At 40.0% G+C, this 14,040-nt stretch overlaps 1 protein-coding gene across 1 annotated transcript; it reads right to left on the bottom strand.

Moving 5' to 3' along the window:
* Positions 1-10,460: 10,460 nt before the first annotated feature.
* fjx1 (four-jointed box kinase 1) lies at positions 10,461-12,911 on the bottom strand. The gene has a single exon (XM_026176412.2). The coding sequence runs from the start codon at positions 12,496-12,498 to the stop codon at positions 11,200-11,202; it is 1,299 nt and encodes a 432-aa protein (XP_026032197.1). The 5' UTR covers positions 12,499-12,911; the 3' UTR covers positions 10,461-11,199.
* Positions 12,912-14,040: the final 1,129 nt, after the last annotated feature.

The raw sequence follows: 14,040 nt of genomic DNA, 5'->3' as shown, positions 1-14,040 counted from the left end.
GGTTATATTTATATGAGAAGGATTATAGAACACTAAAACAGCAGCTTCCTCCCCTGAGAATCTATGTCACTTATACAGATGCTTGTCAGGGAAAGCCAAAGTCAGTCTCTAAGAGCTCTTGTCTTTTAAGAGATCTTCGCATTATTAATGCACTGATGCCCATGATGTCTTCTCGGTGAAAATGGTGATCTTATTTTCTTTGAAAAGCGAATGTTCATTTGGTGGCGAATTGTGATTTCTCTGTCCTCAAATGCAACCTGCTTCTTAGCGAGTTATTACGTGTACAGCTTAAATTACCGTGGTAATGTATCTCTGTAGGAAATTAACCGCAATCATTATGAAGGAGAAAGGGTGCAGTATGAAGCAAGATTAATGGATTAGTGAGATGTATGAGCCTAAAGCCAGGATTTTTAATATCACAAAGATGGCTTTCTTTTAACTTGGCTTATTTATCATGGTAACTAATGCACGTGAGGAGGAGGAGGTTACGTTCAGTGTCGCAAACATGCTGAGCCATAGGTTAGTAATTCCTCAGGACAAAGTTTTATTAATGAGAGGTAATCATTAAACATGATAACATGTAACACTGTTCTGGGAAGAATGCAGATTATACTTGTTAATAAAGAGAAGGTCAGTAGAAAAAAATGCCTTACTCATATATTTATATAAAAATTCGTATATTCGTATATGAATATACTCTGTATGAGACTATATATCATTTACATTGTGTAAATGTTGAGTATCTCTCTTATTACAGCATGATCACGCACACTCCCTCAACAGATGGAGAGATCCAAAGCTGGACAGACCTGCCGTGCCCCAGTTACAGCTGCTGTCCTATGAATGGATAATCACTGTTTGGGGGAGGGGTTCCACACACAGCCAGCTTCCTTGAACTCATCCCTGAATTGCTTGTTTTGCCTGACAAACAATCCACATCAATTTGCATAAATCAAAACGGACATCAGTGATTGATTCATTAGCAAAATTGTTGTCAGTTTATTGTCATTTCATCTGCTAATCATTTTACTATGCATGACCTTGTTTGTTGGGTCTGGAACGACAACTTGCAGGCGACATAACAAGTGTACTCTACGTCTATGCAAGAAGGCAAAACAGGAGGAAGATAAGTCAACACATTAATTGCCAAATTCATTTGAGTGCGCTCTGTAGATGGAAGTTTTCTGTACCTTTCTATTTCCTGGTTGGAAGCCATAATTTGTACCATTAAAATTGATTCATATGTAGTATACAATGCTTTGATGATGTATTTCAAATCCCAAGTATACAATAAATCTCCTTCTTTCTTTTTTAAAGGATAATGTAAAGAATAAATGAGGTGGTTCAAAAATCGAAGATGTAGGGAAAAAAAAAGAAGAGTCAAAATGTGAGAAAATAGATATTCCCCCTGTGGTAGACAGTGCTATATTACAAAGGTTTGTGGGAACCTAAGAAGATTTAGTTTCCCTTTCAGTGGCATTGATTATGGGGAAGATGTCTTTGTAACCAACCCAGATGATTAGACCCCACATACAGTCAGTCAATGCTCAGAGGATCTCACAGTGGCAATATTTGCAGGAGCCAAATAGATGTGAAGAAATAGACTGAGATGAGAAAATAGCGTTATTAATGGAAAAGGTAAAGAAGAAAACTTGAAAAGCGAGAGCCCTGAAAAAACTGGGACAAGGTCAGGAGCCACATCTTTATATCAAAGCTTTTGTTGTGTGTGTTTTTCATGAATTCAGACCTGCTGATTCATAAAATCGATATGTCTGTCTGAATTTCACATAACCGCATCTTTTCTGTCAAGTGCTCTTTTTCATATTTGAAACCTCCCGCTTTCCAGATTTCAGTTCTGATTGATTTTATGCAGAATAGCACAATGTAAGGCTAAAACAAAGGTTTGCTACTTGAACTGCCTCTTAGCATGGATCAACATGAACCACTACACCCTGTATTGTTTCCCCTCTGGTTTGGGTAATTTGAGGGTGTCGTGGAATGCTAGACACCAAGCCTCACCCTGTAGTTGTGTCAGAGTATAATTGCTGTTGCGGCATGTGTGGGAGGCCTGAATGCCTTCGTCTTGTTATCTGAGATGAGTCAGATTACAGGTGTGAAAGAAAAGAAACATCTCTGAGAGACACAAACATTTCTCAGTGCTCATATACATACATATATCATCCATTCTCTTGATTTTGTCCACTTTTCCAGCTACTTCATGATTCTTATATTGGCTGTTATGATACAGCAGTGCAGCAGTTAGCTCCGTCGCTTCACAGCGGATGTGGATGTTAGCATTAATGGTTGTTGGTTTCATGTTGTTACACAAGCAAATGCAAGAAGTCACCTTTGCAGGCAGCGGCTGTTTGACACTTCTCAAAAATCTATCAGTAAAGCTGCATATCTGAGGAAGACAGGGTGATCACGGTGTAGTTGCATGGAACTGTATTGGCTTTTTAAATTAAAGTTTTATGACACAAGAGGCAATAACAGCAGCAAATCTACTCTAACTTGCTGCCGTTAAAGTCAAACCACACGATCCACATGTTCACATAAAAATATTAATAAATCATCTTCGATAGGAAGCTGTTAGCGTATGAGGCAGTTCTTGAAATTGTCTGTCAGAGCAACACGATGTTGAAAAGATCTGCTTTAGTAGAGTGGGATACAGGTAGGAGAACTGAGTAGTGACAATGAAAAAGAGGAGACAAAAAAAGTTTCATAATTCATTTACATTGTGCTTGATTTGAAAAGAGTTTAAAGAAACCAAATTTTCTTTGGATAATTCAATATAGTGATGCCTTTAAGTGATACTGCTGTCAGCTACAAATGAGCAAGAAGTAATAAATATCACATTAAAATGTAAAAGTAAGTCTTCAATGGATTATCATGACATAAATATGTCTGTAGTTAAACAGGTTATTCTGAATATTGCTAGTCCCTTAACATATATCTGTAATTTATCATTTCAGTCCGGTTGTTTTCCAAAAAAAATGAAAACTGCGAAAGTAATACCACTATATAAAAGTAATGACAAACACAGTTTTACCAATTATAGGCCTATTTCTCTACTGCCTCAATTCTCAAAAATTCTAGAAAAACTTTTTAATTCAAGATTAGAAAAATTCCTTGAAAAACATCAAATAATAAATGTTGGTCAGTATGGTTTCAGAACGCAAAGAACCACTTCAATGGCGATAATTGAGGCAGTAGAAGAAATGACTGATACACTGGATAAAAATAAATATGCAGTTGGTATTTTTGTTGACCTCAAAAAGGCCTTCGACACAATCAATCACTCAATTTTACTGGATAAATTGGAAAGATATGGTATTCGAGGGAAAGCTGGTAACTGGTTAAAAAGTTACCTAACAGGTCGGGAACAATATGTTAGCATAGGGCATTACCATTCAGAGAAACTTGGTATTACATGTGGTGTTCCCCAAGGGTCAGTGTTGGGACCAAAACTTTTCAATGTATACATAAATGATATTTTTGATGTTTCTCAAGTACTTAAACTCATACTGTTCGCAGATGACACCAACATATTTTTCAGTAGCGATGATTATACTGATCTTGTAATGACTGTAAACAGGGAGCTAAAATTAATAAAAAAATGGATGGACATAAATAAATTATCATTAAATATAAATAAAACTAAAGCAATGTTTTTTGGTAATTTAAAATATAATATAGAATTACCAATTATCATTGAAGGTGTACCAATTGATAATGTGAGTGAAAACAAATTTTTGGGAGTTATAATTGATAACAAAATTTCGTGGAAACCCCACGTCAGACACATAAAAACCAAAATTTCCAGAAGCCTCGCAGTTTTGAACAAAGTGAAACAATTCCTTGATAAAGATGCACTTCGTACTCTGTACTGTACCCTGGTTCTTCCATATCTTACATATTGTGTGGAAGTGTGGGGAAATACATATAAAAATACAACTAATCCATTAGTCACAGTACAGAAACGAGCACTGCGTATTATTCACAAGGCTGGTTATCTAGATCATACTCACAAACTCTTTCTTCAGGCAAAGTTACTTAAATTCCAGGATCTGGTTAATTACAATACATCCATAATTTTGTATAAAGCTTTTACTAAACTTTTACCGGCAAATTTACAAACTAGATTTGAAATTCGAGAAAAGGTTTATAATGTGAGAGGCTTTGGAGAATTCAAATTACCCAGAACTCGAACAACCCGTAAAGGTTTTTGTGTGTCTGTATGTGGTGTGAAAATCTGGAACAGTCTGAGTTTACAATTGAAACAATGCAAAAATATTCATAGATTTAAATTTCTCTACAAACAGTTGGTCTGGTCACAGTATACTCAATGATGGGTTTTAGTGTGCTCTGTAATGTCTGTCCTCTTACCATTGCTGGTATGGATTCCAAAATAAAAAATAAAAAATAAAGTGTGCGTATGTATGTACATATATGTACTTGTGTGTGTAGATATATATGTATGTATATGTATGTGTGTCTGTTACTTGTAGTTATTACTGCCCGTTACCTGTGGTAATGCAATTTATAATTTATATATTCTGTATTCAGTTATGAAGGCTCTAATTGTTGGTTGCGAGCTGCCGCTTAGATGCTTGTATCTGCCCGGGGCTGTTGATGGGTCTGTATGCAATGATGGGCGTAGCTGCGGGAAGTTTATTGTTTTTTTTTGTTGATGAGTGAGTATAGGGGTGGGATTTAATAAGTTTTCTTCGTCCCACTCCTTTTTCAGGCAAGTTTTGTTTTTTGTTTTGTGTATTTTATGTTCAATATAGGTATTTGTTGTGCCTGAAAATGAATAAATAAATGAAATGAAATGAATGAAATGAAGGACACAGAGAAGTTAATATCTGTAAGAGACATGATTGCTTTGCTTACGTAAAGAGTGTTTGGTGGTATTAAAGAGTAAAAAAATCAGAATTTATGCAAAAAACATAAAAACTTTCTGAAAGAAAATCGGCCCCAGGCAGTTATAAGAGCAAAACTAGAAGTGATAATAAGCATAGTAAACAGAATAAGAGAGTGAAATGTTCTCACAGCTGATCTGGCTGTACCAGATGGCCAGGAGCACTACATAACCTACAGTGTAATTTTTCTTTCGCTCAGGCATGTCCAATCTTGTGCAAATGACAATGATACCGCAGAGTCAGCCATAAACCTCCCCTAATGTTTGTCTCCAGTGAGCTCTTCCCTCTTCCCCCATGTAAAGAGACACGCAAGCACCTGGATGCAACCCAAAAATGGCTGCTTGAATCTTATACCTGTCTTCAACGGCACATGGCTGAGTGCTTTCCTCTTCTTTCTATACTTATGTTGACCTATCTACTCAGCTGATTGACTGTCATGACATTTTCTCACAGTTAGCTTTAATCATTTCATTGTAACGGTGGACCATTATGGGATGAGGCAAGCCGCTGCATAAGCGAACAGAAAAGCCCACTATGGTGGCACAAAGCCCAATTTACATAGAAATGGCCAGATTACTGAGCCCAGCACAGGCAATAAGTGCTATAATTCAAAATGACTACTGTGAGTAGCCAAGTTCAGATCTCCGACAGGGTATAGCCTCCAGCTAACACTAACATTCAGAGAGCAAGTGGTCAGCAAGCAGGAAGGAATGTGTTGTTTCAGCAGGTTGTGGGTATTTTGTCATCAAGTATCACACGTCCTCGTGCCCTTCTGCGTATCGATTCTCCCTGTGCTTCAGGCATGGCAACTGTAAAGCCCTTATGGCAAGGTCACAACACATTAAAATACTCAACTGACAAAAAGTACACAAAGTAAAAAAGAAACGGCTACTTTAGGAGTAAGTATGCGCTTTAAAGTCTGAACAATAAGATACAAAGCTTGTTTGACGTGTTTCAGCATTTACATACAGCTTTGCAGAATTAGAAAAAGTCATCCCTCCCATTCAAAACATATGTCCAGCTTGCTAATTAGTCCGGTGCTGGGGTTGATTCATAGCCTCCCCATTTATAGCATTTGCACAGAAATATCTTAATTATGGTCAAAGCCTGAGCTAGGCTAATGCACATTCACTAACAAAATGATAGATTATCACCCCATGGATATGATCAGTTATTCCTTCCTAGCAAGAGATTGGGGTGGAAAGAAGTCATTTCCATGAGCATACTAATTCACATTTACATAGAGATAGAGATGAATCCAGATGCAAATGAGAAAAGCATGTTACTTAAAACTGGTCCGCTTTCTGTACTGACAAGCTTCACTAATATCGACTTTTATCAAGGATGTTGATCAAATGCTATGCAAGAGGGGAGAAGCAAAACAGTTCAACACAACAAGGCCCCCTACAAGGGAGCCAATGTCATGCAAAAGTAAACGAAAGAGATTAGAAATCTTAAGTTTCACTTCCTGGTTCGAAATTAAAACAAAACTCGCTAAAATGCTGGCATAAAGCATCATGGTGAAACTAGTTTAATTGCTTTTTTCCCATTTTGCACATCTGCTAAGTGAAGAAGGGAAGAAACGTTTATGATAAATGTGCTGTAGATATGTTGGACAGTAGACTTTCCTGCCTGTTCTCATATCTGTAGACATAGTGTTTATGATATCAAATAGAAATGTTGAACATGAAATCAACTCAAGCTTATGACTGTCTGCAGGCTACGGTGTGACATTCTGGAGACAGAGCTTGATGAGCGCAGCATGACAAACAGGATGGATTTAAGTGCTGAAATTAATCAGGATTTATTTTTATGTATCCTATGACTAGCGTGAAGCAAATCGCATTAAGGGAAAATAGAGGGAAACCAAATTGAGGCTAAACAGTTCTTGTTTCTAAAACTGTTAACGGATTATTTGCAGATCTGCATCTGTGTTCTGTAGGCTACAACATTGCTCCAAGCCTTATACTATCATTATATATAGACAATGACTTGTCTATATTTCTGTCTACGTAAACTATTGAGATCAAAGATTTGACTTAGGGTTTGTCATCACAGATTGAGGGGGAAAAAAGATGTTTGCAGTAGCGGTAACACACTTCTGTGATTGAAAAAAACAAGTTCGCTGTAATCTCTTCGACAATCTGCACGGGTGGCAGCTGCGGGAGAGTACAGAGATGACTGGAAAGGGACAAAGAATCCTTGTCTTTCAGCACCTGGGAGCCTAAAGCTCAATAGCGGTCAATGGCAGTGGTAATGTATTTTAAAAGTGTGGAAAAACAACAAGCAGGATCAGCAAACTTTAGTAAGTAGTAGTAGTAGCAGTGTGCAGCCACCATGGAGACACCAGGGATCACCTCAAATTGTAAGTCAGTGCCTTGGTCAAGGGCACAGTGGCAGAAGAAATTAACCTGGCATGGTTTTAATGGTGGGAAAACCTGGACAGAGGGGTTATAGCTTGGATCTGAGGTCTCATGAATTGTTACCCAAAGAACTTCAAAATCATAGAGCAAATTAAGACATTTTTAACTAGTGATAAAACTAGCAAATGTTCAACATAACATAAAATAATATTTAACTTTTACTTCAGTTAATTTGCACATTCTCAGATATTTGACATATTTTTTCTCCATGATGCATGTGCATTCCCCTTCTCGCCTTAGTTTGTTTCTCATTACTTTCTGCTGTACAAGAATGCACAAAGCCTTTGGCCTCGCACTTCCAGCCCTGGATTGGACAAATTCAGTCTTTGTGCCAGCTCTTCAGGCACACCACAGCCTGCATGTCCAGTGCTTGCATTGTCAAAGGCCCTCGAGTCGTTGCCCCAACCCCCCCCCAGTTTAACCATCATGGCCCGAATCCACTCAGCTGTGACTAAGTGACTCTTCCTGAGTTTCATAATGAAATCATTCAGTCATGCGCAGGAAGTTCCTTGTACTGTGTAGCTGTGAAACAATGCAAGTTGTGTTCTTCCACTCACGGGCCACCAGTCAGTTTGTCACCTAGTGTCTGGGAAAATGCTCTTTTTTTGGCACGGTCTGACAAAAGCAGTCCTGTTTTCTTGAAATAAATAAAATAGAAAAAACATTTAAAGTCTATTAAATAACTCCAGAAGTCAGTATCTGATATGTTACGCCTTGTTTTTACTCTTAAATGCACAGCTCAACAAGTGTAGAAACAACAAGCAAATTTACAGGGTAGTGTGTGCCAGAATATTTCTTGGCAGGTGTTGTCATAGTCTTGTTGTCGCCATAGGTTCGCCAGGCAGTTGGCTGAGAATTTGGAGGAGTCACTCCTCTTGGCCAAAAGAAAAATTTAATCTTAAATCTTATTAAACCAGCACAGTCACATCATTTTACTCTTTCTTTAATGTATATGGACTCAGCAGACAAGATACAGTAAAAGGTTTATTTGTGAGATTTAGAAGAGCTGATAAGTAGATTTTCCTTTTAGTTAATAAGATTGTGGCTGTATAGCCTCCTGACGCCAAACTGACTAGACTCTCACTTACCTTACAGCAAGAAAGCAACAATAATTAGCATCTACTGAAATGTCTTTCTGTTCCTAATAAAATGTAGCATGCTGTAATTTATTTTTTTTAAAAAAAGATGAAAAAGGATCTGAGTCAACGTTGACAGCGGTTTGTGTACACAGCTGGGACGCTTCAGTGCCTGAGAAGTGTCTGTGTGTGCTGGTGTGTCCGTGGAGATGATCCTCCCTCAGCTCCTCAGGAATGTTTGAAATTTGCACAAAGAAGAACAAGATTGGCTCGAGTACCTGGGGTCTGTGCTCGGGCGTGCTGTTAGCCCCTGGCTGTCTGTACTTACACAGAAAAAAAACGAACACATCTGCAGGAAACAGAAGAAAACTGACACGTATTAACTTGTAAGTAAAATAATCTGCTGCACTGATGCCACAAGCTAGGACGGATTCCATTCATTACACAACTACACAAACTTATCTGTATGAAGATTTTGTTGGTGTTGGGTGGGGAAAAAAAGACCTCATGAAGTCTGTGTGGTTATCTGAAATAAGCAAGGCAGTAAGAGTGAAGGAAGAACATATGTGAACAGTTAAGGGTGTTTCAACAACCTCTTTGAAATACCCCATTAGTGTGATTACAGCTGGCAGGAAACCCGGGTTAAAAAATGACTTTCTTGTGCAAAGGAATCCACAAAAAAACTAATTAGGAAAATGAAACTTTCATTTTCAATTTAGGTAATAAATGAAGCTGACAGTGATGTTAAGAGCAAAGACAGATGCACAAAAAGATGGGCATGGTGTGGATGGAATACGGAAGGGGAAATCATGCGAGGCAAGAAAGGAGGAAAGGTCACAAGTCTGTCTTCGACATGCAGACCTTAGCTTTGCATTGTTTTTAATCCCCAGAGCCTGCAGCCGGTTGTAAATCTCTTTGCAGTGTTTGGTATTAACAGACATGCCTGGAGCACCATACCCAGCTGCAAGTGTAGATTTTGCAAGGGCCTTGAAACACATGTTCCTATTTTAACTGAAAAGGCAGCACATTAACGTGACCTTCTTTCGCCTACACACCAGTCAGTGCACATATTGATCCCCAAGTCCCTATTACAGCTGAAGCACAGCAGAATGCCTCCAGTTACACCTATTTACACCTTTGCTGCCTGTCTCCCTTTATGCAGTGACCTAGCAGGCAGAAGAACAATTCACTGAAACATGCCGTAAACCATGAAATAAAGTATAAGTACAAAGATCGAGCCACTATTTTACAAGGTGCATTCATCTCTCTTCGTGGAGTCACGCAAACAGTTTGTGGCATGTCCTGGAGTTGAACATATATAAAGAAATTTTAAAAGAAACCAGATGGGCTCTAGGATAGCAAAAGGCTGGAAAGAATTAGTCTGTCAAAAGTTTGATCACTGTCTTTCCCTTAGATGTGCTCATAAGTCTGGAACCAGAGATCACACACAGAAGTAGGCCTGTAGTGGAACGAATAAGAAAAGTATGGCTCTATAAGGTTCAAATTAAAAAAATTATGTGCTGATGTAAAGTGACAGCACAAACTATACAGCGAAATAACGCAGCTGGCCTTGAGGTTTTTCTCTTGAAAACCTTTCACGGTTACATTTCCAACCCATAAAAAGCCGTAAACAAGTCTCTCCACTGAGGGCAAAACACTCATTAACAGCACATGCAGCACATGCAACCAGTAAGGCAGACTGCTTATAGGTTGACCAATTTATATTATGCGAAAAATATTCTGCAATATACGGTATAGCTATGAAATGTCATAATATAGTTAGGGAACAGCAAATTCCTTTTCAAATGATGTCAAATAATGTCACTCGTCTCCTTCAGTTCATCATTCTGGGTGAGATTATAAAGGGGATTAGAGACGCCTGTTGTAGCGTGCCTGTGGCTGACAGAATGGCTCCTGGGGAAGTGTGCCAGTGCAAGATATTTCTACAGTACAATGAGAGCACTGTATGGGAAAGTACAGAGGCAACAGAGGCTTCAAAAACAAGGAAAAAAGAAAAAAAAACAGCACTCCACACAAAATAGGTAAATATTTGATGCGTTCTAATAAGGCAGTTAAGAACAAACTGCATACAAAATACGCATTAACAGAGAAGTTAAATTACAGCATATTTATAAAAAAAACTGAGTTTTTTGGAATGTTAAAAAGCACATTAAATTAGTTTAGCATCAAATTTCCAAAACAGGTTGGCAGACAGTATTTACATCAGACAAATGCACAAATGAATATGCTCCACCTGTGAAATTAAGGCTAAGTACGCTATCCAAACACAATTACAAGAGTGCAGGTGCTGGCAATGTGTGTGCAAAAGATCTTCTCTAAAAGAGCGAGCTGAACGTCAACAGAAATACAATATTCAAGAGTCAACTTACATTAAGGCTTAGGAGTTTATCATTGGGATTATTGAACACAAATCAACAATCCAAACCGCACATGAAGGGGTAGTTTATGATACCCACCACGCATAGTCTACTCTTTACATTTAGTCATATTCAGGTGAACATCAGAGGGGTGAAGTAAAGACAGGGTCATTCTTCACAGTGAGGCGAACAGTGAACATCTCAGCTTATAAACGTGTCAAACTGATTCATTGATAAACTAGGAAACACATTCTATTCACAGGAGGTAGTTCAGCTGGATATTCAAGACATTTTTTTCTGTGTAATGCGCATCAGCTTAGCACAGGTGTGCCAGCTGCGTTTGCAAAGCTCATTACTGTGCAGGCAGACAACAAATCCATCACCTGTGCATGCTGAATGTTCACAGCTGGCCGTATTTTCCTTTGCAATGCACAATGTGTGTATATAATCTGTCTATCCTGTCCTGGAGAACACCGGCGTGCTCATCTGAGAGAAATCCTAATTCCTGAGACAAAGGCTCGCTGTCTCTGTAGAGCTCCAGCAGCCTTTGCCTGGAGTCTCTGCGCGTGTGCAGCTCTGCCACGCGCTGCGTGGTCCTTTTTCTAAACACGCACACAGAGCTCAGGACTGTATTGTGATATTTCTCCCACATGTTTAACACTCGAAACCCGTGCACTAATCCGGCCTCGTTGTCTATGAATACGAGGTCACCGCGAGGGGTTTTCAGGAGATTGTTCGTGTCTCTCTCCATTACACGGGAGTCCCACTGCAGACTAAACAAATTGCTGACGAGCCTGTCAAAGTTTGCCGTCAGGTAGTCTAATACGATCAGGTCTGTCCACTGCATCAGCTCCAGCAGCTCCACCGCTGTCTTGTTCCAGAGCTCCTTGAGCGCAGGATGCAGCCCGCTGCTCTCCTGTCTCAGCGGCGCAGGTGTGATGACCCCTGTCAGGTTGGAGATCCACTGAGTTAGAGAAACCACGGCTCGGTCATTCCACTGTAAACCATCTATCCGCGTCCTCACACTTTCCCATTGCTCACTGTCACTGTCCAGCTGGGACAGTACGAGAGGGGGCAGGTTTGTGATGCCAAGCAAACGTGCAAGGTAATAAGTCAAAGTTTCACCCTGCACCTGGTCCGCGTTTATCCCGTAACGCACACAAGCTTTGGTCCCGTCTGCAAACGTGGCAAGCTGATTGGATATCCTGCCGCATCCCGGCTCCAGCTTCACCACCCGGTACGTCCTCGCTTTCTTTTGCCAAGCCAGAGCATATTCCTCCGTGAATCCCGCAGGAAGGGTATCTTCCAGCCATTCGTTCCAAAATATTCCGTCTTCCAATGGGGACAACTTGACCGGGCCCTCCCGCGGGGCTGACCTCTTGTTATCCCCATTCATATTGTAATCTCGATTTCCTGCAGAGACAGGTTGATTGGTGAGGTTGAGGCGAGTCTTTAGTCTGTCTCCAAAGTGCAGTCTCTGTGCCGCTGGGACAGCAAGCAATGCACGGAAAGTTTTGGCTGAAAGGTCCACTGGGAGAGCTTGGTGAAAGGACCCTGCACCTGGTACTGAGAACCTCCGTTTGTGTCGCTCCAAACGGTCCTCCAGTGCGCTCCAGACGTAGAAAACACTTGCGAGGGCGCACAGGAGGAGCAGAGAAAACAAGTTCGCTGAAAGAACCCTCATGGTGACGGCCACCATTCCTCTTGGCACACAGTACTCCAGCAGATTTTAATAAGATACAGGCAGAAAAAAAATTCTCCGATCCGCAGTTGAGCTGGAGCGGCTTTGTGCGGTGCGCTTTCTGTCCTCTACACGCCCGAAGCCCTGCGGCTCAAAGGCGTACTGGGTAAGATCACAAGGAGAAGAGGGTCTCCGAAACTGTGTGAAGCTCATCTCCCGTCCTGTTCACACGCCTTGTCATATTCCTACTCTATGGGAAAAAAATGAGCGCATTTCGCTTCACCCCGATAGCCGCTATTGGACGTTCTCCGTTACAGTCCACTGGCGTCGTAAGGGCTTTCTGTGCGTGCACGCCACACTCTTTCCCATCTGCCTTTATCTCTCCACCGGGCGCTGGGTGAGTTTGATTTGTGGTGGAGTCGGTTAGCAGAGACACACTAGGCGGTGAGACACGTGACTTTAGTCCCGAGATGGTGGGCGGATCGTGGGAAGGAGGGTTCCAAGAGGAGCGGAGCAAGTGCACCGCTGTGCGTTTTATGTGTTTGTGTGATGTCAGACGATTGTGTGTTATTACAAAAAAGGTAGCCATTATGATAATTGATATCCAGAGTATAAATACTCCGCATTTTAATACATTCGTATTCCGTATGCTGTGCTTGCATCAGCGAGGCAGACAAGAATGGAGTCCAGGCGAGAGAGTTTGCAGACCTCACTCTTTTTGCATAGCATTTTTCACTGTTTTCGAATGTATCTTCTAATTTATGTCCGTTAAGGAGTCATTATGAATAAGAGAAACCACTAAGTCGTGTCATCATATTTTACTTTGTTGTTTTACTTTGTATTTTTCAGCAGATTTCAGATTAAAGTCAAGGCAGTACTGAATTTCAGCTTTAACGCTTTTTTTTGGAGTATCTATATCTACATTGGCCACAAGACTCTTTGTTCCAGAGCACACAAACTAAGCAACAATATATGAACAAATAAACCAAATGATCTGATCACGATTTGATTGCCTCTCTGCCAAGAGCCAGAGTAACACAAAAAGCAGATACTTAAACGAAAAGCCTGGCAAAGGATTCAGTATATTCCAATTTATTGACTCAAGCAGTTTGTTGGGAGCCAAATGCAGTCTCCTTCTTTAAGAACAATGCAATCACAAGTAATAAACAATTTGAGCCTATTTTTTACATTCTGTTTTAATTCAATTGCGCTACAGTTCCCCCAGTTTCTATAACATACAGTTTTAACAATATTCCCTTAAGAGAAGGCCAAGTCCTTATTAGCAGATGAGACTTGCTCAGTTATGCATAGCAGATACAAATACACTATTCCAGTATTTTTAATAATTTCCACTCTTGATGAATATTTAAAAAGAGCACAGTTATTTCAATTTGTGCTGCTAAGCATTTGACCATTCTCCTATGAACACCAAAGGCACACTAAAGTGAACCCCTGCTTGTTTGCTCTTTGTTCATGGTTTTTGTTAAACCAGATGTAACATAAACTCCTTTATACACTTCTCCCTCACTAATATTCTCTCTCATTAACATCCCACTGCAA

This window comes from Astatotilapia calliptera, chromosome 7, assembly GCF_964374335.1.
Source record: "Astatotilapia calliptera chromosome 7, fAstCal68.1, whole genome shotgun sequence".
NCBI lineage: Eukaryota > Metazoa > Chordata > Actinopteri > Cichliformes > Cichlidae > Astatotilapia > Astatotilapia calliptera.
This window is presented reverse-complemented; position numbering and strand designations above follow the sequence as displayed.